We start from the raw sequence: 27408 nt of genomic DNA on the forward strand, positions 1-27408 counted from the left end.
TATTGAGGTCTATTGCACCATTGACAATAAAGAAAAAAAAAACGTATTGCACAAAAATATACTAGTACAGTGGCCAAGGGTGCTGACACCCTGACCCCCATCTCCTTTTAAGGTAGTGTCTCTTTTGCCCTTTGTCTGCCCCTCACCCTCAGTAACTCTTGCTTTCTCCCTGGGGGTGGGTGTTGATTGTCCTCCTGTCCTGCACCTCAGTTCTTTGTTCCCATCCCAGGCCCATTTTTCTATTTTGTATTCCCATTAACCGCCATATTGTAATATTACAACCAATCCCCAAATATATTCTCTTTAACTCTGATCTATATTAAGGAATCTACAGGGAGTGCAGAATTATTAGGCAAGTCGTATTTTTGAGGAATAATTTTAATATTGAACAACAACCATGTTCTCAATGAACCCAAAAAACTCATTAATATCAAAGCTGAATGTTTGTGGAAGTAGTTTTTAGTTTTAGCCATTTTAGGGGGGTATCTGTGTGTGCAGGTGACTATTACTGTGCATAATTATTAGGCAACTTAACAAAAAACAAATATATACCCATTTCAATTATTTATTTTTACCAGTGACACCAATATAACATCTCCACACTCACAAATATACATTTCTGACATTCAAAAACAAAACAAAAACAAATCAGCGACCAATATAGCCACCTTTCTTTGCAGGGACACTCAAAAGCCTGCCATCCATGGATTCTGTCAGTGTTTTGATCTGTTCACCATCAACATTGCGTGCAGCAGCAACCACAGCCTCCCAGACACTGTTCAGAGAGGTGTACTGTTTTCCCTCCTTGTAAATCTCACATTTGATGATGGACCACAGGTTCTCAATGGGGTTCAGATCAGGTGAACAAGGTGGCCATGTCATTAGTTTTTCTTCTTTTATACCCTTTCTTGCCAGCCACGCTGTGGAGTACTTGAACGCGTGTGATGGAGCATTGTCCTGCATGAAAATCATGTTTTTCTTGAAGGATGCAGACTTCTTCCTGTACCACTGCTTGAAGAAGGTGTCTTCCAGAAACTGGCAGTAGGACTGGGAGTTGAGCTTGACTCCATCCTCAACCCGAAAAGGCCCCACAAGCTCATCTTTGATGATACCAGCCCAAACCAGTACTCCACCTCCACCTTGCTGGCATCTGAGCCGGACTGGAGCTCTCTGCCCTTTACCAATCCAGCCACGGGCCCATCCATCTGGCCCATCAAGACTCACTCTCATTTCATCAGTCCATAAAACCTTAGAAAAACCAGTCTTGAGATATTTCTTGGCCCAGTCTTGACGTTTCAGCTTGTGTGTCTTGTTCAGTGGTGGTCGTCTTTCAGCCTTTCTTACCTTGGCCATGTCTCTGAGTATTGCACACCTTGTGCTTTTGGGCACTCCAGTGATGTTGCAGCTCTGAAATATGGCCAAACTGGTGGCAAGTGGCATCTTCGCAGCTGCACGCATGACTTTTCTCAGTTCATGGGCAGTTATTTTGCGCCTTGGTTTTTCCACACGCTTCTTGCGACCCTGTTGACTATTTTGAATGAAACGCTTCATTGTTCGATGATCACGCTTCAGAAGCTTTGCAATTTTGAGACTGCTGCATCCCTCTGCAAGATATCTCACTATTTTTGACTTTTCTGAGCCTGTCAAGTCCTTCTTTTGACCCATTTTGCCAAAGGAAAGAAAGTTGCCTAATAATTATGCACACCTGATATAGGGTGTTGATGTCATTAGACCACACCCCTTCTCATTACAGAGATGCACATCACCTAATATGCTTAATTGGTAGTAGGCTTTCGAGCCTATACAGCTTGGAGTAAGACAACATGCATGTAGAGGATGATGTGGACAAAATACTCATTTGCCTAATATTTCTGCACTGCCTGTATTCTCAACAGTTGTAAACTAGTCCAAACATCTGGCTATGGGGTGCCGGGCCGGCGGCGCGATCGTTGCTTCCTCCCCACGGATGGCTCCGATGGGCCGGGCAAACTTGTGATTTTTTTCCCCACCACTGAGCGATTAAAACTGACTTTTTGGTTTCTCCACCTGCTGAATCTCACTTTAACCTCTGACTGTGCTCATTTTCCTGTTAAGAGGCAAAGGCACTTTGTACAATAATGGCATTAAAAAAATTGCAATTTAAAAAAAAAATTCCTTCTTTTTCTTCTGACTCAAGTTGAATACGATTAGAATATTACATTACTATAGCACAAGGTTCAGTTAGCTTTATAAAAAAAATAGGTGGGAGAAACGTCCTGCAAAGAACTGCTTTTTACTTCTTTTTTTTTTACTTTGAGTACATTTCAAAGCCTATACTTAATTACTTTTACTTGAGTAAAAAAGTTGAACCAGTACTTCAACTTTTACTGTAGTAAAGTTTTTTTTAACACTAGTGTCTGTACTTCTGCTTAAGTACAGAATGTCTAGACTTTTGCCACTTTTGACTGGTTCTCACATACCTGTATTTAGCCACGTTCCTGTTAAAAATGATTGTAGAAGTTGTGATCAACTCAACTGTAACAACAGAAAAATATTTTTAAAGGAGTCAGGGTTTCTTTTTATTATTCCTGTCAAACATTTATCACATTTTTGTGGAGATGAATGTGTTTGAAAACACTTTAATTTGTTTACTGACTCATATACCAACTACTACACCTGCTGCACCCTCTCACCTCTGATGGTGTTTGAGGGAGAGAAACAACTGAAATGAACATAAACTTAAATGCAACATAAGCATCATGTCAGTGGCTGCCTTATCTGTATGTTTAGGATCATTATCCTCCTGCATTGACTGAAACTGAAGGACTGTTTGTTAACTTCAGTGAGAACTCTGACATTTCTAAAGTGAAGTTTATTTATGTAGAAGAAAGTGTTAACAAGCTTAAAAGTTGATGTGAGCAGTAAATAAAAAGGGTTAAACAAACAGTATCAGTATCGCTCTCAAACTGCTCCTCTTCCTGGGGTGAAGCACAGCCTGATAACCCTCCCTCTTCTTCCTGCTCTTAAACACAGCACCTCCTCTCTGTCCACGTGTTTCCTCGTTCCCTCCCCCTCAGATCTGCACTTTGAAGATGGGTGTAACCAACATGTGGTGACGTGTAAGAGCTGACAGGCTCCATTCACTGCAGAAACACGTGTTGTTGAGATCAGAGCTCAGACTAGTTTCAGTTATAAGGAAGAGAAACTCACACAGTCACTGACACTGAGAGGAGAAATGGCGCAGAAAGGAGTTCAGCTGGATGAAGAAACCTTCTCTTGTTCCATCTGTTTGGATCTACTGAAGGATCCGGTGACTATTCCCTGTGGACACAGCTACTGCATGAACTGTATTAAAGCCCACTTTGATGAAGAGGACAGGAAGGGAATCCACAGCTGCCCTCAGTGCAGGAAGACTTTCACACCGAGGCCTGTCCTGGAGAAAAACATCATGTTAGCAGAGTTGGTGGAGGAGCTGAAGAAGACTGGACTCCAAGCTGCTCCAGCTGATCTCTGCTACGCTGGACCTGAAGATGTGGCCTGTGATGTCTGCACTGGGAGGAAGCTGAAAGCCATCAAGTCCTGTTTAGTCTGTGTTATCTCGTACTGTGAGAAACACCTCCAACCTCACTATGATGCAGCTCCATTAAAGAAACACAAGCTGGTGGCCCCCTCCAAGAAGCTCCAGGAGAACATCTGCTCTCGTCATGATGAGGTGATGAAGATTTTCTGTCGTACTGATCAGCAGAGTATCTGTTATCTCTGCACAATGGATGAACATAAAGGCCATGAAACAGTCCCAGCTGCAGCAGAAAGGACTGAGAAGCAGAAGGAGCTCGAGGTGAGACGACTAAACATCCAGCAGAGAATCCAGGAGCGAGAGAAAGATGTGAAGCTGCTTCAACAGGAGGTGGAGGCCATCAATGGCTCTGCTGATAAAGCAGTGGAGGACAGTGAGAAGATGTTCACTGAGCTGATCCGTCTCATCCAGAAAAGAAGCTCTGATGTGAAGCAGCAGGTCAGATCCCAGCAGGAAACTGAAGTGAGTCGAGTCAAAGAGCTTCAGGAGAAGCTGGAGCAGGAGATCGCTGAGCTGAAGAGGAAAGACGGCGAGCTGGAGCAGCTCTCACACACAGAGGATCACAACCAGTTTCTACACAACTACCCCTCACTGTCAGCACTCAGTGAGTCTACACACTCATCCAGCATCAATATTCGTCCTCTGAGCTACTTTGAGGATGTGACAGCAGCTGTGTCAGAGACCAGAGATAAACTACAGGACATTCTGAGAGAGGAATGGACAAACATCTCACTGACAGTCACTGAAGTGGATGTTTTACTGTCACCAGCAGAGCCAAAGACCAGAGCTGGATTCTTAAAACATTCACATGAAATCACACTGGATCCAAACACAGCATACACGCATCTGTTATTATCTGAGGGGAACAGAAAAGCAACATTTATGAACCAACAACAATTTAATTTTGATCATCCAGACAGATTCACTGGATGTTATCAGGTTTTGAGTAGACAGACTCTGACTGAATGTTGTTATTGGGAGGTGGAGTGGAGAGGGAGAGGAGTTTGTGTAGCAGTCACATTGAAGAATATCAGCAGAAAAACGGGCCTAAATGAATGTTTTCTTGGATACAATGACAAATCTTGGGCATTACGTTGTGACACAAACAGCTATAAATTTTGGCACAACAAAGTCCCAACTGTCCTCTCAGGTCCTCGGTCCTCCAGAGTAGGAGTGTACCTGGATCACAGAGCAGGTATTCTGTCTTTCTACAGCGTCTCTGAAACCATGACTCTCCTCCACAGAGTCCAGACCACATTCACTCAGCCGCTCTATGCTGGAATTCGGTTTTGTCACTCTGATGGAGACACTGCAGAGTTGATTAAAGTCAAATAGAGAAGACAGGTTCATGTTGATCCCTGACCATTATATGTACTTGTGTAGTTTCTAAATGAGGCTTTACATTTTAGAAGCTGAGAAGTTCAGTGGTCCATTGATGTGTGAAAATAATATTGCACTGATTCAAACTGTACTTACATTTATATACCTTACATCAATATAAATCTGAATTTGTTCTTATGGCTGATAACCATGGCACAACCTCAATTCCAATGAAGTTGAGACATTGTGCCAGATCTGTTTCATCTCAATTCAGAACCAAGAAATTCAAGGTCATCCATGTCTTTATGTCTTTAAGGCATTCCTGCAGTTAATTAATTGTTTTTGCCACCTAGTGCTATGGATAGATAAAGATGGGTTACATCTGCATAGCAATGAAAATATGACATGCCTCCCAATCATACTGCGTAAGGGAAACTATATAATGTAAACAAAGTATAGTTAAACTTTTTAAATATAAAAACAAATAATACGGACCTGTATATTGTGGAGAATAGAAATGTTTATTTGCCCTAAGCTGAGTCCTTTAAATAGTTTAATCTGACTGAATGTGCAGCTGCTGTACAGAGACAGAGTGGGTTAAGTTTGAACAGTTTCTGTTTTAAAAGTTGGAATGTTTGGCTGTACATGGAAATATTTATCGTGCACTCACACAATTTTGACTCTTTCTGCGTGGAAATAGTAGCTTTTGACTTCGTGGTGTTTGAAATGAGGGAAGATACAAAAGTAAAATGTGTAGCAAACATGTGATAGAATTATACAATGGAATGACCATAAAAATCCCAAAACTGACCTTGACCATAAAATTGACAAATGGACTTTAATAATGCATTTCTGTGTTCAGCAAGTCACGATGAACCTGAAATCTGATTAATAACACAAGAGATGTGCCTTCACCCTGCTAAAAGGGATGGAGTGGTAGCTCAGCTCAGATTGTCCACATGTTTTGCATTCTGCTATGTTTTCAGGCTGATTAAAGCTTAAATAATAAAGTGCATTGTGTCATTAATCATGGTAATCTGCATCAGAATTTCAGAAATGTGTCTGTCCTGCACCTGGTGAAATCTGTCATCAAATCAGAACATTAACAGTGTATTAAACACATATTACTGTGCATCATGTCATCAGGAATGTTTTTGAAAAGAATTATAAGACACTAGTGATTTTAATGTATTTTAATATATTTAATGTTTTTAATGTATTTAATGTATTTTAATGTGTGCAATGTATGTCTGTAACACATTTCATTTTTTCCCACAAGAATAAACATGTAATTTATGTCTATTTCATTTATCTTTTTTTTTTTACTGGATTATGAATAATGTAAATGAATAATATTCAGGCACCTCATTGAACGGTTTTCTCCCCACATACATACCTAATATGTATATATTAGTATTACTAGTATATTAATATATACCTAATATGGAACAATAAGGACATCTATTATAATGTTTTTATTATCATACAAAGAATTTGTGGACAAATTCAAAATATCCATAAGAATCTGCTGTAGTTTTTGATGCTGTAGCAAAAAGTGTCCTCATATATACACTACCAGCCAAAAGTAGCCACCTTTAGCAGACATAACAGGTGAGCACACTTGTGGCATTCTTTCTACAATAGAAATTAAACATTCTTCAGAAAGTTCTTCCCATATCTGTTGCAAAAGTTCCGATAAATGTGTGGCACTTGTAGGTTGCTTTGCTTTCACTCTTCTGTCCAGTTCATCCCAAACCTGCTCAGTGGGGTAAGTCTGGATACTGTGCTGGACACTGCATATTTTCAAGCTTACCAACTTGTTCTTTTTTCCTGAAATAGTTCTGGCATAGCTTGGACTTATGTTTTGGTTCAGGGTTCCTCTCACTCTGTACAAGTCATCGACCCTGGATCCAGCAACACAGCCCCAGATCATCACACTTCCTCCTCCATGTTTCACAATTGATGCCACACACTGTGGAACCATCCTTTCACCTTCTTGATGGTGTACAAAGATTCTGCGTGATGAACCGAAGATTTCAATACCATCTTCCAGTCATCAGTAGTCCACTGGCAGTATTTTATGGTCCAGGATCAACCTCCATTGCTGCAGAACATCTTTAAATTGATAACCCATTTTATGCTCACTGAAAAGGGCATTTTTGTATTATTCTGAAATGTACATTATTTTTCAGTTTTGGGTAACCTCATTGTATTTATTCTTTTAAACAGCAGCTAAAGACTCATTTATTTAGACTGGCTTTTAACTAGAGTTGTGCTGTATGAGCAGTTGTATTGTTTTATATACATCTGTTTTATATTATTGTGAAGCATGCTGTGGTTCTTGTGAAGAGTTTGAAATAAATAAAGTTTTAATTATTGTTATTGTTATTATTATTATTATTATTATTATTATTATTATTATAACCTTACCTTTTTTAACCTCTGGCAGTTCATCACTTACATTTGTACCTTTTCAATCTTTTCATTGGACTTTAACATTTGACATGAAACTTTAATTGCAATAACTAGAATAATTGGTGTGTTCTAAAACTTTTGAACGGTAGTGAGTACAATTCAATTCAGACAGCAGAGGGAAGTGACTTATCAGGAAGTGAAATAAGAGCAGAAGTTGATGGCGGGAGAGAGGTTGAAGGCTATGATAGAGCTGAATGAAAATCAAACATTAGGCGACAACGGAAAAATAAATAATAAATAAATAAGCCGTTGTAAAATTAAGTCTGTAATGTGGAGGAAAAGGACAGTGAGCGCAGTATAACTGTGAAAACGAGACACGAGGACGGATTTAAAGCGATCATAAAATCATCTTAAAACGGACCGTGGTTCAGTGAGTGGAACCAGATTCAGCTACAACAGCGATACATAAGCCTGCAGAGAGATTAAGAGTGCTAAAATACTGAGAAACGGATCTCTGATGAGTGTTTGTAGGGATGTGGTTCAGCAAGTTAAAGACACACGACTCCATAACATGCTGCCTGATCCATAAGAGAGTCACATATATGTATGGCTTTTTGTCAAACGTGGTTAATTCCCCCAGGGATCAATAAAGTATTCTGATTCTAATTGTTTGGTTTATTGTTTGTTGGAAAGCCATTTCCCCCGTGCCGCTCAGCAGGCATACGCTTTTACCCGTTTAGATTTTTGTGAGATTTTTGTGTGATATTTTTTTCCATAATTTTCATTGATAGTTGCTCATAGGTAGAACAGAGCCATGGAGAGATTATTATACAAAAACATAAAAAGAACTAGGCACAGGTGGAAGGTCTAAATAGCTTTTTAGTGTTGCGCTCGGTTTCCTTTTGAAACGTTTTGAACAAAGATTTAAAATGACTAAATTTTGCTTTGTGGATGTGATAGTTACCTAGGATTATTAATAGGTTGTTTAAATTTAATTCTCTTGTTATTTTTTATCATTGTGGAAACCAAACATTACACCATTCCAGCACAAAGAAAAGTTAGTCAATATTTTCAATAATGAGTCACGCTAGATCATTCCAGAAGGTGCAGGAGTAGGGACACTACCAAACCACATGCATCAAGGTCTCTGGATGAATTTCATAGAATGAGCAGTCCAAACGTATCTTTCTTAAAAAAGTTAGAAGAATTGATTGACAGGGTAACATCTATTTATGTTTTTAAGAGAAACCTGCCTTATGGAAGTGTCCACATCTTTCCTCAAATGATGTGGACAGTGAGAGATAAGGATAAAGGTCACTCTTTCGAGGATACTAATGTTCACATATTGGACAGAGAGGACAGATGGTTTGAAAAAGGAGTAAAAGAATTCATTTATTTCCACTGTGAGCGACCATCTTTGAACAGGGGCGGTGGCTTACGACACCAACTGTCTGTCATCTATAATTCAGTTTTAAGATCTCTTCCCAGATGCCTTAACACCCACTCACGCCCTGGGCCACCTGACCTCAGGAAATCACATGATAGGGTGGGGCCAGGTTTCACAATGCGCTCAACCGAAACCCTGGCTGATTGTGATCCACACCCGTTTTCACACCTTGGCTCATGTGATTAGTTAGAGGATCATTAGGGAGTCCTTTGTTCCTCTCGGGGGGGGGGACTCTCCACCATTTGACCCTGAAACCCTGAAAAAGTCCAGACGCTTTTCTTTCCCAGCTCCTTAGACTATCATTAAGAATCATATGTAGAATATTTGGCAGGAATATTAAGACACAGTTGACACAGGAATATGTCTACACAGTATCTAAAAGTGTCTAGGTTTGAACAGAATGCAGTGCAGGAACTGGAACAAGGAACTCTCATACACTGCATGGAAAACCTCCCCATAGGTCTCAGCTTTTATGCACCAGAAACTGTTGAACATGCACTGATCATCTCTAGCAAGGATGAGGGAGAAAGAAGAGAATGGTAGCCGTTTTCCACTAGTATCTACTTGACCTGACTTAATTTTATGGGTTAACCATTAGTTGGTAATACCTGGTACCAGGTACTTTTTAGTATGTACTCGGCCGAGGTCCCAAGAAATTTGAGGTGATCCAAAATTCGACACACCTATTGGCCAGTCAGTGACTTGATTCAAGTTTTGAGAGCTTCTCCTTCACAAAAATAAAACAGATATTTCTGAAACCCAGCAATGAGGGAAATGGCTACAAAAAAACTGTGATCCCTGAGTCTCACAAAAAAAAAAAAACCACGCACTGAGCAGCATGTATACCAGGGGTCTCAAAGTTACATCAGCTGTGAGCCACTGCTGGCACTGTCATCTTATGTGAGGGCCACTTTAGTGAACAAAAACAAACAAACAAGGAAACACCCACTAATATTTCTGAAAATGTAGTGTTTTGTTTGTTTTTTAACATTTCAAATATTGTATACCACGACAAAACTTCAAACATAAAACTAATTTGTTCCCTCACTCTTAACTAATTGAAGCCTTTTATTGAACTACCAAATAAGCAAATTGGTCCTCTTTTTCGGGCCAGACACGTGGCAGCACTTCTGCTATCATTTTGTTCCTATCTAACAAAATAAAAATGCAGGTGTAAGTGTTTTTGACTGCTAGTGAAAACTGTTTTCTTTACAAATAACTCTCTCACTGCACTAACACAGCCAATTCCTCAACTTGTTTGTACTCTCTGCTCATATTGCCTTCATATTAAATCTTTTTTTTTGCCAGCAGTCTGTGCAGATCAACCGTCAGCACAGACTGCTGGATATCAGCCGGAAACCCGACAGAAACTCACACATCATAGGTATGGACATGTTTTTAACTCTGTACGGTTGAATGTGTGTTCTTGTTTCATCACATTCCTGTGTTTTTTTGTTCCTCAAGATCTCCCACAACAACAGGACTGTAAGGAAGAGGAGGATCTGGATGAGCAGCAGGTCTGCAACCACGCGAGGAACTTCAGTCTGGACCAGGAGGTACCAGAGCCTCCACAGATTACAGAGGAACAGGAGGAACTCTGCAGCAGTCAGGGGGGAGATCAGCTTTTACTCAAGCACAAGGCTCAAGGCATTATCACCTGGAGTCATCAAATGTGTGTCAACGTGTTTGAGACCTTCGGTTAACCTGAGATAAAGTTACATAGCATAGGTATTTAAAACTTTGATGTGAAACTGTGACTTAACAATGAATATGACACATGTAGGAGCTCAAAGTTACATTTGAAGAATTGATGGTCCAACTGCGATAAGCAGCATGAATTTATCTCTTTGGTTTGATTTTGAGTTTTCATCAATATAAACACATTTCCACATCACATCTGTAGTGCTTTTTCTCAACATGAAGCCACACTGCTGATCGTCGTGTCTCTCCTTAGCATGACTTCAAGGGGTATGTGACTGGAGAGGCATGTGACTGCAATGGAGGATAGTCCATAATATATCAAGCTATTCAGATATTGAGATGTTCAGTTTGAAGCCTTTGAGGTCCTTTTAATTTTGATTTTCCTTTTTATTTTAATATATCTTGATGTTTTAAGTTTACATTTCAGCTCAGTGAAGCACTTTAAGCATGAATACTTTTTCAGTAACTTGTTTTTAGTCAGCCACCAGTTGTACAAGTTCTCCCATTTAAAAAGATAAGAGAGGCCTGTAGTTTTCATCATGGATATTACTCAACTGTGAGAGACAAAATGAGAAAAAAAATCCAGAAAATCACATAATCTAATTTTTAAAGAATTTATTTGCAAATTATGGTGGAAAATGAGTGTTTCTTCAATAACAAAAGTTTCTCTCAATACTTTGTTTTATACCATTTTTTGGCAATGACAGAGGTCAAATGTTTTCTCAAAGTCTTCTCTAAGTCTCAAGTTTTTCACACACTGTTGCTGGTATTTTGGCCCATTCCTATATGCAGATCTCCTCTAGAGCAGTGATGTTTTGGGGCCATCGCTGGGCAACACAGACTTTCAATTCCCTCCAAAGACTTTCTATGAGGTTGAGATCTGGAGACTGGCTAGCCCACTCCAGGGCCTTGAAATGCTTTTTATGAAGCCACATCTTTGTTATCCGGGTGCTGTATTTGGGATCATTGTCATGCTGAAAGACCCAGCCACAATTCATCTTCAATGTCCTTGGTGAGGAAAGGAGTTTTTCACTCAAAATGTCACAATACATGGCCCCATTCAGTCCTTCCTTTACATGAATCAGTCGTCCTGGTCCCTTTTCAGAAAAACAGCCCCAAAGCATGATGTTTCCAACCTCTGCTTCACAGTGGTATGGTGTTCTTTTGATGCAACTCAGCACCATAGGACCAGCACCATACCTGAAAGCAGGCGGTTAAGCAATTACAGATCTTCTGTATTAAACTTGCCCTTAAGCCTTATCAAATTCAAATTCAAATTTTATTTGTCACGTACACAGTCATACACAGTACGATATGCAGTGAAATGCTTGGACAACTGCTCGTGACCTAAAGAAAACAAAAAAGGAAAAGGCTATGAATAAGATAGGAAATAAATATGAAAAATTAAAAAGGGTAAATTTTACTAGGAAGGAATAAAATATAAATTAAGGTTAAAAAGGAAATAACTGTACAACACAAATTAGAATGAAGGGTAAATTTAACTGGGAGAGAATAAGATAAAATATATAAATTAAAGTTGAAAATAAAATAACTGTACAACAAAATACACAATACAGAACTATATAAGAATGTATGAATAAATATAATAAATATATACACAATAACAGCAGCTGTACAAATATTAACTGGAAATGAAGAATATAGTGTCCAGTGTTGTGCAATCCACATTATGTCTTCTGCAGTGCAAATATGCTTAAAGTGATTTAAGTGATGAAGTGAAAACAATGTCCAGAATGTCCAGTGTGTGTGTAAGAACTGTATGTGTGGGTCAGTACTGTGTGGTGGTGTGATTGAGAGACCGTATCGCCTGCGGGAAGAAGCTCCTCCTCAGTCTCTCTGTGTTGGTCTTCAGGGAGCGGAATCGCTTTCCTGACCTCAACAGAGAGAACAGTCCGTTGTTGGGATGGCTGAGGTCCTTCACGATCTTCCTGGCCTTGGTCCAGCACCGCCTGCTGTAGATTGAGTGCAGGTCAGGGAGCTCGGAGCGGATGGTGCGCTCAGCTGATCGCACAACCCTCTGTAGAGCTCGTAGAGCTCGTAGAGCTGTAGAGCTCATGACACCAAAGTCACCTGACATCGCAGAAATGAAAGGGACAGAGTGTGTCTGCTAGCAGGGATGCTAAATTTGAACAGCATGCTTTAGAACTGTACCAATTCCAGATATTTAACAACAGTTCACCAACATCTTTACATGTCATCAGTGTTGGGGAGTAACAGAATACATGTACCGCCGTTACGTATTTAAAATACAAAATATGAGTAACTGTATTCCGTTACAGTTACCGTTTAAAAAGGTGGTATTCAGAATACAGTTACTTTGTTGAAATAAATGGATTACACGGCGGTACTTTCCTGTTTCATTTTGTCGTGGGTCAGGACTGTTTGGGTTTTGTTTGACAGCTACGGTCTGTTGTTCCAGGCAGCAGCGTTACGGTTGCCATGGTTACAGGGCGACGCTCTCTCTCTCTCTCTCTGCGACTGTGTGTTTCCTGGGTGAGAGAGCGCCTTTTCGTTGTTGTTGTTGTTGTGCTAAGCTAACAGGCTGAATGCTACAAGCATAGCTCTAAAGAATGTAGCATCATGGGCAGTGTAGTCCGTGCTGCAGGGAGAATGGACTGCCATACACGTTATGGGTCTGTGAGCGCGAGGAGGGAGAAAAAGGGGAGTGGAAAGGTACGAGTTGTCATCGAGGAAAAAGGGGAGCTGGAAGCATGTAAATATAATAATAACCACTGCAGCCAAGAAGAGTGCCTGACGAGCCCAGTTGTAAGTAAGCTATTAAGACTCGACTGTACACCATGTTCGTGTTTTCCTCCGAAAACAATAAGTTCCGTTGGAGCAGTCTTTCAACGCCTCTCTCTGTCTCTCGCAAGAAAAGTTGACCCACACAACAAAGTAAAGCTATTTTTCGGCTACGAGCCGACAGGGACCCCGCCGTATTAGTCAGAGGTCCCTTTACTACAGTTCGGAGTCGCGGACCTTCAGTAATAGTAATAAATCACACAGCAATAGTACATTCACGTTGTTGTAAAAAGCATGATAATCTATTAAGTAATCCAAAGTATTCAGAATACGTTACTGTCATTGAGTAACGTAACGGAATACGTTACAGAATACATTTTGGGGCATGTATTCTGTATTCTGTAATGGAATACATTTTAAAAGTAACCTTCCCAACACTGCATGTCATACACATACAGCATTACAGACATCCACATATGAAGATGAACTTTGCTAGTAAGTCAGAACTAAACAGCCATCTGCATCCCACAGCTCACGTATAAAACAGCTGTGCAGACGTGACACCAGTGATTGTTTGATCTCCACTTGTTTGTCTGTTAAAAATTTACCCTTTTTAATTTTTCTTTTTAATTTTTCATATTTATTTCCTATCTTATTCATAGCCTTTCCTTTTTTTGTTTTCTTTGGGTCACGAGCAGTTGTCCAAGCATTTCACTGCATATCGTACTGTGTATGACTGTGTACGTGACAAATAAAATTTGAATTTGAATTTGAATTTGAATTTGAATTTGATTTGTGTGAGTGCCTTGAGAGTTCTGTATGAATGTGCGTCCATCAGGAGCGTGCTTCCGCATCCTCCATGGGCGCTGCCTCTCCCCTGGTATTCCCCGGTACTCCCCTGGTAGCCCCGGTATTCCCCCTGTATGCCCTGGTGTTCCCCGGTATTCCCTTGGTATGCCCTGGTATCCCTTAGCTTGCTTCCACCTAGCTGGCCCTTTGCTTCGCCTTGGTTGGTCCCCCTTCCCTGGCACGTCGCCTCGAAAAAAAAAAAAACAGGCTTATGCGCTGGTCGGACCACGCTGTGCGGCTGCCAGCTAGTGTGAGTACAAGAAAATAATTATTATAATATGATGTGTTAAATTTGTTTAGATCAGAGGAATAAGGAAGGATTTGTCTGTGTTTCAGTTTGGCTTAGCTGTAGGCCTGAGAGTGTGTGTAATTGTTGTAATTGTTGCTGTCATAAAAGGAGACAGGAAGCTACAGTTGGGGGTTGCTGATGCTTTAACCTGAATCTAATAAACGGTCATAATTGTTATAATTTACAAGTAGGTTTGCAGGAGACTCTCCACCTTATCTGTAAATGTAAGACAACAAGAGGGCAATGGCCCAGTGGATGCAAAGTGGGGGTCTCAGTATGTGTAATATGTTAACTGTGTTTTGTATGTTGTCTAAAGTAATTTGGTGTAGATTGAGTGAGGAGATTACTTTTATGACCGGCAGGAAGTCACATACACAGAGACACACACACAGTGCTTTGACTGTTACGACGCACCCACACCTACATGCACAGTCACTCATGTGCACTCACATAGACATATGGGTACGCGCACATACAGGCACTCACGTGCTCGTGCATACACACACAAACACAGAGTTTGCAGCACACCATGGGGGTTTTATGATGGGGTCACTTCTATAAAGCTGACTGTAACAAACAAAGGAGTGGAAGATCTGCAGAGGGACACCGGCCTTGCACATCTCCCCTTCTAGAAGATGCATGCTTAACTAAAGATGAATGAAGATGAATAAAGATGAATAAAGGTTTTGTGTAATGAATGACTACTGAGTCTGGTGCCGTCTCTGGATGCCCGAGGAATAAAAAAGAACCGGGGTGGAACTGCTTTTCGCAACACTAGCGAGTAGCTCAGCTACGGTGAGGAAACACAGCAGGGACACGGCTTCAGCATTCAAGCATTCGCTGTCGCCTTGGCACTGTGCAGCTCGGCTGCTATGTGTGTTAACACAGAGGGGATACGGCTTCAGCGTTGCAAGCATTCGCTGTTGGCCTGCTTAACACTGTGGGGAATAAAGAGTAGGGAATTATGCTACGGTTCCTGCCAGCTAATCGTTAACCGGCCTGCGAGTAGCATTCTAGCCGGTTAGCCTGTCTGGCGTGTTGCCCGCAGCTCGCGGGTTAACGCGGCCAGTAGGTGCTCCGCTCATAGCTCGGCTACATTGGGGAAAGTTCCAAGCATATGCAGTGTGTCAGCAATGTGACACAGGAGCTAATAAACAGTGAAAGGGGAATTCAGGTGGCGGCTACTGCCGGCTGCCTGTTAGCACATCCTGGTTAGCATGTGGCCCCGCCCCTTTGCTTGGTAGCAGAAGTATGGCAGCCCACACGTCCCAAGAATGTTTGTGTATGGCAGTTTTGCCTTTTGAAGATAGGGACGAGCAGTGTTGCGGTGCCTGGGTGAAAAAGGGCAAATAAATGACTAACATGAAAGCAGCCTAGAGAATGCTGTGCTGGCTGAAGTAGCTGATGCTTGCATGCACTGATTTGTTGCCAGCACAAACTAGACAGACCGTGCTTGGTTTTGAAAGCATTAAATGGACCGCCCCTCCCCCTTCTCTGCCTCAAAAAATGAGAGAGCAGGCTACTATGGGGAACATGGCTGCCACTGCTGTGACACCAGTTAGGCAGGCCATGGGCTGGGTACCCCCCCACACCTGTTGCTGATTTACTGCTGGCCCCTCCCCCAACGTCCCTGCCATGGCTCCACCTCTGTGAGGCCTGGGCTTGTGGAGGTTGACTGCCAGGTGGCAGATGTCGAAGAAGCTTCCATCCTCTCCTCTGGTGTTGCCCCCCTGTTCTTGGGCTGCCCCCTGCTGGTCCCCGGGCACAGTGTCGGGCGAGATGGGTCCCTTCACCTCTTGATTGGAGCACTCCGGGTGTGGGAATTAGCCCTTCCTGAGGTCCCATCTAGTAGAGTGGACCTCAAGGTTGTTGCTATCACGCAGCCTCAGCGCCTACTGCCTAAGGTGCCACTGCTGCCTGGTTGGCCTGGTTGCAGGCCGTGTGTGCCCTGCCTCCCGACATTTATGGTCCCCTGCCTGCAGTTGGTTGCTGCCGGGCATTGCAGGAGTAGCTGCCTTTGGCCCCTCCCCCGTTAGCCCGTTAGCCCCCCCTGGTCCCTAATTGCCCCTTCGGGCCTTCCCTGGGCAGGGCGGCATGCCCTAACAAGGGCATGAGGGTTACTTATGCCCTGCTGGTGGCCATTTTCTCGCTCCATCTATGGATGGAGCTTGACCTGACAGCTGCAGGCAGGCTGGGCGTGGAGAGCCCGCCCCAATCCTGTGCCTCTCAGGCTAAATGAGGTTGATGGCTGCAGCGTTCCCTCCCATGGCTCCACCTGTGTGAGGCCTGGGCCGGTGGGGGTTGATTATTGTGAGGTGGATGTTGAAGAACTTCCATCCCCTCTGGCTGCCACTTGAGTAGGGTCCAGACAGGTGTACCCATGTCTGGGTTCCCTGGTTCTGCGGCCCTCCCACAGCATTCCCTCCCACGGCCCCGCCTCTGTGAGGCCCGGGCCGGTGGAGGTTGATTATCATGAGGTGGATGTTGAAGAACTTCCATCCCCTCTGGTTACGACTGGAGTGGGGCCTAGACAGGTGTACCCATGTTTGGGTCGCCTGATTCTGGGCCCCTCCCACAGCGTTCCCTCCCATGGCTCCGCCTCCTTGAGGCCTGGGCTGGTGGGGGTTTGATTGTCAGGAGGTTGATGTTTCTGACGGTTGGCTCCGGTCAGACGACTAGGGTTGCTTGATGGAACTGCCTGTTTGCCCTGCAACCACCTCGCTATGAAGAAGCTGAGGGGCCTATGCAGGCATGCAGAGACGGCCGTGTTCAGTTGAGGTGGGGAGGACTCGGAACCTAGGCTCAGCTGTCCTCCAGCCGCTCTCCTCCCTCCTGACATCCTTTGAGTTGGGCCTAGTGGCCAGCTCTGCTGCAGGCTGTGTTCCCCTGGCCTATTGCACGCGCTTCACCGGTTTCATACACCAGTCATACCTTGCTGCGTCTGACGGCTCGGCCAGCAGTTGACATTTCTCCGGCCTGTGGCGCTGGCTCTCTGTCTGGCACATTGCCCAAATGTTGCGGGCTTACGTGGCCGGCAGGGCCTGCTCAGTGAGCTGACACCCCCGGCGAGTCACATCCCTGGCTGCACTGCAGCTCCAGGCTGTCTTCCCCTGGCATATTGCCCACATTCGCCGGCTTACACGCCACCCATGCCTCACTGTGTCTGTGTCTGATTCTTCGGCTGGCGAGTGGGTGTTCTCCGGCCTGCGCGCGCCGGACTGCGGCGCTGTGCATGAGTGTCATGAGTGTTTTCGAAGTTCACTCTTGCTGCTCCCCTGTCTGCGGACAGCGCTAGCGACTGCTCAGCCCTGGGGCAGACCTTTGGGTTAAGTCCCCACTTGGCTTCAGCGGGCTAGACTGCCAGCTCCCCCATCTGTGAACGGCTGGGCGGCTCCGTGGTTAGATGGACCCTACAGGTTGCATCCCTGCCTTGGCCCTGCGTCTTTGCAGCTGTACTGTGAGTACAGTGAGTGTGAGTGTTCTCCAGCACACAGCGCTGGCTCTCTGTCTAGTGGGTTGCCCCTGTGTCGTGGGTCACATGGCCAGCAGGTGCCCGCTCAGTGAGCTGACACCTCCCGACTGTCTGCTAGTGTCTTATCAGGCCCACTCTTCTGGCCCCCTGTCTACAGACACCGCAGAGTGGTTGCTATGCCCTAGTGATAAACCTTGGGTTGCTCCTCACTTGGGCCCTCAGTGGCCTGAGCCACCACCCTGTCGTGGATGGTGCAGGTCAGCTGCTCTGCTCCTGGGACAGGCCCAGGGCCTTGTCCTACCTCGGCCATCCACTGAGTGGCCGAGCTGCTGCGAAAGGCTCTCTCTCCCTGGCACGGTGTCACTGCCTAGTGCCAAGCGGGGATCTGTTGTGACTTGACTTCTCGAGCTGGCGGCTCTGTCTTCCCGTGTGGAGCGCCATCCGCATATCCTGGATTCTGTCACAGCGGTAGTAGCTGCTGTGCTCGAGTGTCTTGGTAGGCTGTGTTCCCTTGGCGTTTGCCCGTGTTCGCCGGCTTACATGCCAGTCTCACCTTGTTGCGGCGAGTGGGATTCTCCAGCCTAGTGTAGCCTGTTCTGTCTGGTGTGTTGCCCACAGTACGTGGTTCACACGGCCAGCAGGACTCCTGTCATTCCTCGGCTTCTTGGCTCTGACTGCAGCTTAAGCCGCCGCCACCGCTGCTGCTGCTACAGCTGCAGCTGCAGGCTGTGTTCTCCTGGCGTATTGCCCGCTCTTCACTGGTTTACGCGCCAGCTGGACCTCGCTGTGTCTGATGCTCAGCCAGTAAGTGAGTGTTCTCTAGCCTGCAGCACCAGGCTCCCTTCAGGCGGTTCACCCGTTACACATTAGCCAGGCCTCGCTGTGTCTGATGCGCCTGCCAGCGAGTGTGTTGTGTTCTAGCCTGCGTCGCCGGATGTACTCGAGTGTCTCGTCCTCGAGTTCACTCTTGCGGCTCCCCTTTCCTCTCTCTATTCCTGGGATTCCAGGTTCGGGCCCTGGGCACCGAAGGCTCCAGCTGGAAATCCTTAGGGGGCATACGCATAGGCTCGTCCAAGCCGACTGCCCATGCTTCTGGTATTCCGTCTCTCCAACCGCATGCCGTGGGTGGCGGTTGTCAGACCTTGCTGTGTCTGACATTTCGGCCAATGAGTGAGAGGTCCCCAGCCTGCTGGCTCCCTGTTGGTGCTTGCCTGTGTGTCACAGTAGCTAGGACTTTGTGTCTGACCTCGAGTGTCTCATTGCGAGTTGATTCTTGAGGCTCCTCTGTCTGCGGATATGCACGTGGTGACGGTGCTGGCGGTGGGCCTTCAGGTCATCGCCTTCCTCAGCCCTCCACTTACACAGGCTAGGCTGCCAGCCCCCCCTTCCCTGTCTGTGAACAGCTCGGGGTGGCTTCGACTTTGAGGGTGGACGGCTCACATCCCAAGCCTCACCCGTGGTTGCTGGCTGTGGTCCCCTGGCGTGTTGCCCGCTTCGCCGGCGTACACGCCAGTCGGGCCTCGCTGTGGCAAGTGAGAGTTCTCCAGCCTGTAGCGCCGACTCTCTGTCTGGCATTGCCTGCATGTCGTAGACCTATACGACCAGCGGGATGCTAGTTGGCAGCTCGATGTGCTGCGTTCCCTGGTGGTTTGCCTCGCGGTTCCCGGGCTGACCTTGAGCGGCCACTCACTTGCAGTGCTGAGTCCTTCAAAGTCTTGAAAAATAAAACTTAAAAATAGAAATAAAGAATAAAATAAAATATCCATCAAGATCTTTACAACCAACAACATAAAATCGATCTTAATTGGAGGGCCTAATTCAAATAAATTTGCAAAATTAAGTAAGAATAAAATAAGACCTCTCAATATAGCCAATGCTTACAAAACTATAAAGAGTTGGCACAGTAATAAAAAATACCAACATAAATACCTGTTTATCGCGGTTTCATGGAGACTCAAATTAACAGAAAGCCATTAAACGCACCTCATTGCCTGCTGTAGCCTAATGGAAAAAAGTATATTCTTCGCAGCTGCACTTCATCTCAGAGGCCTGTGTTAGTGTGAACTACATTACCCAGCAGCCTCTGGGCAGTGATGGGATTCATGGGACTTCTGAGCTAGATGGTCTTAGTTCATTCCTGGACAAACGATTGAGGAGAGAGCTGCTGGGAAGGGAAGCAAATAGCCCATCCTGTATTTGTTGGGGAGGGTGTGCGTCACATAAACGTGAGTTAATGTTCCATGCTTAAGCTGTCTACCCTGCTACTTGTGTGTATTGGCTTTAGTTACCTTTAGCATATGTGCTAGTTAGCGATAGCTATGGCAGCCCAGGTATTTGATTGTTTTGGGCTTGTTCCTGCTTTGTTTGTTCCCCCTGTCAGTTTATGTGAATTTGTACACTGTAATAACGCTGTATTATGTGGCTAAGTAGGGGGCTGACTGTTTACTAAGTGCATAAGTGTAAATAGGTCATCTCTTGTGTTGTGCCCTCTTGTGGCACCTTTTGGGTAGTGCCTTAGTAAATGTGAACACTGTAAGAAGTGGTATCAGACTGATTTGTAGTGGAGGAATTTGTTGCCACTTTCCTTAATCTTTAATCTGTATTATTGTTGTAAAGTATACCCTGTTCTTAGTCACAGAAACCACACCATATCACCCCTCCACATCCTCCTACTTTATGCCATACCTCCCTGTACCATCCATCTGACCACCAATAAACTCCACCTGTGGTAATCTAATCCCTGGATGTCAGCATCTCCTTCTGACCGAGGATAGTTACTATTGCAGCACCACCCAACATTAAACTGACGTACACCATTCTGTACAAAGTGGTCCTTCGAGCCGGAGGTGCTGCACCTGCATGACATGGCTGCCTCCAGAGATCAGGATGATACACGAAGTCCCCATCCTAGCAGGGTCCATCGAATCCCTGGACATCTGGACAACTATGAGTTGTCCTACCATACCCATGGGCCAAAGCTGTCACCCAATCTAACAGAGGAGGTTATGATGGCACCGTCAGACTCCCACTACAAAAGGAGGTCGGATGTGGAGGAGATAAGATGGCGAAGAATGGCGGATTGTCTGATTAATATCCAGCATCAGATGCGATCTCTGCAAGTGACTGTAGCAGAGTCCTGCAACCTTAACAAATGTGTGCAGCGACTAGAGCAGATCACCTCTCCAGTGCCAAAGGGGACATTAATGGAAGTGGAACCAATGGCTTCAGCTGTCCCCACACCAAATGAGCCTTGAGTGCAGTTTTGTTTTATTTATGCTCATTACAGAGAAAACTTGCTCACAAAGATACGTGGTTCCGAACATGCACAACAGTTTTGCAGCAAGGGCTGTCAAGTTGGGGTAACCTGGCAAGAGATTCTGATAGAATGTGTTCAAGCCAGCTGCGGCAAATTTGCCCTTCAAATCCGAGTCACACTGCAAGTCTATTATTTCAAGTTGGATCCTGATGGGCAGATCAAAGGGATTCACGGTGAACGGCGAGCAAAAAACTTTGAAGTCTTTCTCCAGTTCACCAAAAATCTGAAATCGTTGCTCAAACTCTAGTAACAGTCCCGTTATTTTATCTTTAAACCGCTTCATATCTGCCACACTTTGGATCGTGCACACATTTTTCAGACAGGGGAAGTGAGCTGCATCACCACCAGCGAGCTGCGTCTCCCACAATAACAGCTTCAACTTGAAAGAGCGTATGCTGTCATAATACTGCGTGACAACTTGCAGCTCTTTGTTCAAGTTATTCAGGTGCTCTGTAACATCCACCATAAATGCAAGGTCCTGCATCCATTCTGCGGAATGAAATTCTAACACTGGTTTCCCCTTTTCTTCCATAAACTGTTCAATTTCTTCTCGTAAATCAAAGAAACGCCTCAGCACAGCACCTCGGCTCAACCATCTTACCTCAGTGTGGTATGGCAGGCCACAGATGTGGTCTTTCTCTCTGAGAAGACTGTCAAACTGACGGTGATTGAGGCTTCTGGATCGGATGAAATTAAGAGTTTGGATGACCACCTTCATGACGTTATCCATTTTCAGTGACTTGCAACACAAAGCCTCCTGATGCAAAATACAGTGAAAAGTCCAAAAATCACGTCCTCCATTTGCAGATTGCACTTTATCTCTGAACTTTTTTACAACGCCTGCTTTCTTTGGGATTGAGAGTAACGAAGTTTCTATTCTCTGTATGTCCTGTACATGTGGCAGAATTGACAATAAAGTTGACTTTGACTTTGACTTTGACTTGACTTCTACCCGATCATTGAGGGCGCACCATCTGTAGCCAGGCTGACAGCGCGGGACCAGTCCACTCCGACCCTGTCCAGCGCGCTGACGAGTGCGGTGAAAATATCAGCTGCAGTCGTTGTATCTGTCATCGGTACCAATTCCACAAACTCCTCGGTGACGGTCAATGTGTCATCAACTCCGCGGATGAAAATTGCCAGTTGTGCAACATCTGTAATGTCCGTGCCTTCATCAATTGCAACTGAAAACACAATAAATGACTATTTTTTGCTTCAACTGGCTGTCCAAATCCACTGAAAGATCAGAAATCCTGTCGGCAACTGTTCTTGTCAGGCTGATATTTGCAAAGGCCTGGCACTTTTCAGGGCAAACAATCTCCGATGCCTTCATCATACATGTTTTTACAAATTCACCCTCACTAAATGGTTTTGAAGCTAGTGCAATTTCGTTAGCAATGAGGTAGCTAGCTTTCACTGCAGCATCACTGATGTCTCGGCTGTGAGTAAACACAGACTGCTGTTTCTTCAGACCCGCCAACAGTTCATTCACCTTCTCTCTTCTCCGCTGTCCTTGAAAGTTGTCATATTTGTCGGCATGAAGACTCACATAGTGGCGACGGAGGTTATATTCTTTCAGCACTGCAACATGCTGGGAACACACCAAACATACAGCTTTCCCATTCACTTCCGTGAATAAATAGGAGGATGACCCTTTTTCTTGGAACACTCTGCACTCTGCATCCAATTTTCTCTTTTTTGACAGAGACATATTGGGGCAATGACGGTGCCAAAGCACATCAGGTTTAAATTTCGCGGGCAAAACAAAGTAGCTCACAATTGCTATTGCGCCATCCAATGGACACAATTGGAACAGCAGTTTCTTTATTGAAAAATTGCTGCTCATTTTTATACTTTACATAATCATCTCACGGGCCGGATTAAACCCGTTTGCAGGCCTGATCCGGCCCGCGGGCCGTACGTTTGACACCCCTGCTCTACACTGTAGAGGAAAGATCAGGAGCCGTTGTACTCCGAGGGTATACTGTACTGTGGGGAAGAAGGATGGTTCCCTCCTGCCACGTATTGACTTCTGGATATAAAGATATAACAATAAAAAACAAATATCCACTACCCCTCATTAGTTCAGCTTTCAAACCCCTCTACGGAGCCAATATCTTCACAAAGTTTCATCTGTGCAACGCTTATCACCTGGTTTGCATCAGACAAGGGGATAAGTGGAAAACTGCATTCAACACACCCCTTGGACATTTCAAATTCCTTGTGATGCCGTTTGGACTCATAAATTCTCCAACGTTTTTTTCAGGCACTCATTAATAATGTTCTCCAGGATTTCCAGGACAGGTTTGTTTTTGACTCCCACATCCCGGAAACACCGGCAACAATTTCTCAGATTCGCCAACTTCTACCTACACTTCATTGGCAACTATAGTCACGTAGCTACATCAGTCACACAACTCAGTAAAACACAAGGTTCCTTTTTATTGTTCTTGTCAAATATTTATCAAAGTTTTGTGGAGCTGAATGTGTTTCAAAATACTTTTATTTGTTTACTGCCTCATATGCCAACTACTAAATCTAGCGCACCCGCTCACGTTTGATGGTTTTTGAGGGAGAAAAACAATTGAAATGAACATGAACTTAAATGCAACATAAGCATCATGTCAGTGGCTTCATTATCTGTATATTTAGGATTATTATCCTTCTGTATTAACTGAAACTTAAGGACTGTTTGTTAACTTCAGGGAGAACTCTGACATTTCTAAAGGGAAGTTTTTTTTATAAAGAAAAATGGGTTGACAGGTTTAAAAGTTGAGGTGAGCGGTAAATAAAAAGGGTTAAACACACAGTATCGCTCTCAAACTGCTCCTCTTCCTGGAGTGAAGCACAGCCTGATAGCCCTCCCTCTTCTTCCTGCTCTTAAACACAGCACATCCTCTCTGTCCACATGTTTCCTCCTCATGGGTGTAACCAACATGTGGTGACGTGTAGGATCTGATAAGCTCCGTTTACTGAAGAAAAAGTCTTTGTGGAGATCAGAGCTCAGACTAGTTTCAGTTATACGGAAGAGAAACGCACACAGTCACTGACACTGAGAGGAGAAATGGCGCAGAAAGGAGTTCAGCTGGACCGAGAAACCTTCTCTTGTTCCATCTGTTTGGATATACTGATAAATCCGGTGACTATTCCCTGTGGACACAGCTACTGCAGGAACTGTATTAAAACCCACTTTGATGAAGAGGACAGGAAGGGAATCCACAGCTGCCCTCAGTGCAGGAAGACTTTCATACCGAGGCCTGTCCTCGAGAAAAACACCATATTAGCAGCTTTAGTGGAGCAGCTGAAGAAGACTGGAATCCAAGCTGCTCCAGCTGATCACTGCTATGCTGGACCTGAAGATGTGGCCTGTGATGTCTGCACTGGGAGGAAGCGGAAAGCCATAAAGTCCTGTTTATTCTGTTTGGCCTCTTACTGTGAGAAACACCTCCAACCTCACTATGATTCACCATCATTAAAGAAACACAAGCTGGTGGCCCCCTCCAAGAAGCTCCAGGACAACATCTGCTCTCGTCATGATGAAGTGATGAAGATTTTCTGTCGTACTGATCAGCAGAGTATCTGTTTTGTCTGCTCAATGGATGAACATAAAGGCCATGAAACAGTCCCAGCTGCAGCAGAAAGGACTGAGAAGCAGAAGGAGCTCGAGGTGAGACGACTAAACATCCAGCAGAGAATCCAGGAGCGAGAGAAAGATGTGAAGCTGCTTCAAAGAGAGGTGGAGGCCATCAATGGCTCTGCTGATAAAACACTGGAGGACAGTGAGAAGATGTTCACTGAGCTGATCCGTCTCATCCAGAAAAGAAGCTCTGATGTGAAGCAGCAGGTCAGATCCCAGCAGGAAACTGAAGTGAGTCGAGTCAAAGAGCTTCAGGAGAAGCTGGAGCAGGAGATCGCTGAGCTGAAGAGGAAAGACGGCGAGCTGGAGCAGCTCTCACACACAGAGGATCACAACCAGTTTCTACACAACTACCCCTCACTGTCAGCACTCAGTGAGTCTACACACTCATCCAGCATCAATATTCGTCCTCTGAGCTACTTTGAGGATGTGACAGCAGCTGTGTCAGAGACCAGAGATATACTACAGGACATTCTGAGAAAGGAATGGACAAACATCTCACTGACAGTCACTGAAGTGGATGTTTTACTGTCACCACCAGAGCCAAAGACCAGAGCTGAATTCTTAAAATATTCACATGAAATCACACTGGATCCAAACACAGCAAACACACATCTGTTATTATCTGAGGGGAACAGAAAAGTAACAAGAATGAAACAACAACAGTTTTACTCTGATCATCCAGACAGATTTGCTGATTGGTGTTTTCAGGTCCTGAGTAGAGAGAGTCTGACTAAACATTGTTATTGGGAGGTGGAGTGGAGAGGGGGAGAGGTTTGTGTAGCAGTCACATGCAAGAATATCAGCAGAGTTGGGAGCCTCAATGAATGTGTATTTGGATTCAATGACAAATCTTGGGCATTATATTGTTACACTAACAGTTATCAGTTCTTGTACAACAGTGCACAAACTGTCCTCTCAGGTCCTCGGTCCTCCAGAGTAGGAGTGTACCTGGATCACAGAGCAGGTATTCTGTCTTTCTACAGCGTCTCTGAAACCATGACTCTCCTCCACAGAGTCCAGACCACATTCACTCAGCCGCTCTATGCGGGACTATATCTTTATGGAGATGGAGTCACTTCAGAATTGATTAAAGTCAAATAGAGAAGACAGGTTCATGTTGATCCCTGACCATTATATGTACTTGTGTAGTTTCTAAATGAGGCTTTACATTTTAGACGGAGAAGTTCAGCTGTCCATTTGTTCTGGATTTTTTGAGGACATATATAACATATAATCATGTATGCTTGTACACAGTAGATATCCACACTGGAATGTTTTTCATAGAGGATTTACCCTGCTAAGCATTTAACTCTTATAATCAAACTCTATAAGACTCATATACTTAAGTGAAATATTATCCATATTCATATCATAAGGCTGTGTCATCTGTTGAATGATTACCTGTCCATGCATACAGTTTGCTCTGTAATTTATTAAGTACAACTTATATGTAACTTTTGACAGATTTATAGACCATGGTGACAGGTTATGACATACAGATAGTCGAACTTGGCCCATTGGAAGATGCACCTGGTATGACAGTCCAAACTGGGCCAACAATCATTAAGTTCAAACGTTTGAGCTCACTTTGGCCCTAACCCTGTAAAAGGGAGTCATAAAAGTGATGGACAATAAGGAGGGGAAAGAAAGGCAGGGCAAGTTATGTAACACAAGTATTGAATATCAGAAACACAACAACGTGGGTAAAAATTGATGCATCGGAGTTAACCAGTGATTTAATCCATAATTGTTGTAATATCAACATTTGCAAAGTTGGAAAAATACTTGTACTAGTTTAAACTTAAAACTAAATCAGTGAAAGGACAAGGAATGGTAAAGTTACTCAGCAGCTGTTTGTTGTCTCCTATTACAGGAAGGTCAGATATGACCCCACTAGCTTTTTCTTTTTGTTACTTTGTGTGTCTCTACTGATTGTGCTTAAAGGCTCTACACCCTGGCCTTTGCTTTGTTTGTTTTGCCGTGTGTTGTCTTTTTGTTTTGTGTATTGTGATGTACTGTTTTGCTGTTCATATAACTCTGTTTAAAGAACCCTGTTTCAAGAATTCTGCTCCTTTTCAGAGAGAAAATTAATTTGAGTGACTTGATTTTAATTCAATCTAAAAAGCTGAATCTCCACACCGTTGGCCGAATATCACGTTATCACGTTGGCTTTAAAATTGCAACCCACCACATTGATGTGTGAAAATAATATTGCACTGATTCAAACTGTACTTACATTTATATACCTTACATCAATATAAATCTGAATTTGTTCTTATGGCTGATAATCATGTGAGTTTAAATGATACTACTCTTCATATTCAGCATGTTTGAAATCTGTCATCAGTCTGGTTAGTGGTTTTATTCTGTAGTTGCTGTAGTGGGTTGTCAAATGCAACAATATATTGGAGCTGCAGTGATTCATCAGTTAGTCAATGATTAGAGAATTGATCGTTTTATCATTATTTTAGTCACATTTAAAGCTGGTTCCAGTTTCTGAAATGTGAAGATTGTTGGTTTTCTTGATCATATATGACTGTAAACTTAATGTCTTTGAGTTTTTAAATGTTCCAATGTAGTAAGATTTGAATCCTTGAGGTTTTTGATATTGCATTATTATTTTGTCTAGAATGATGACAT

At 43.9% G+C, this 27408-nt stretch overlaps 1 protein-coding gene across 1 annotated transcript; it reads left to right on the forward strand.

Moving 5' to 3' along the window:
• The first annotated feature begins 1765 nt into the window (after positions 1–1765).
• Positions 1766–26855, forward strand: LOC120718393 (tripartite motif-containing protein 16-like). The gene is made up of 2 exons (XM_040006941.1): positions 1766–4706; positions 25688–26855. The coding sequence occupies exons 1-2, from the start codon at positions 3215–3217 to the stop codon at positions 25867–25869; spliced, it is 1674 nt and encodes a 557-aa protein (XP_039862875.1). The 5' UTR covers positions 1766–3214; the 3' UTR covers positions 25870–26855.
• Positions 26856–27408: the final 553 nt, after the last annotated feature.

Source organism: Simochromis diagramma, unplaced genomic scaffold, assembly GCF_900408965.1.
Source record: "Simochromis diagramma unplaced genomic scaffold, fSimDia1.1 OVJJ01000141.1, whole genome shotgun sequence".
In the NCBI taxonomy this organism is placed as follows: Eukaryota; Metazoa; Chordata; class Actinopteri; order Cichliformes; family Cichlidae; genus Simochromis; species Simochromis diagramma.

Excerpts from the sequence above, each read along its gene's own strand:
- LOC120718393 (XM_040006941.1), top strand. The coding sequence starts at position 3,215 with ATGGCGCAGAAAGGAGTTCAGCTGGATGAAGAAACCTTCTCTTGTTCC. Across the intron at positions 4,707-25,687 it reads AGTCCCAACTGTCCTCTCAG|GTCCTCGGTCCTCCAGAGTA; the intron begins GTCCTCGGTCCT and ends CTGTCCTCTCAG.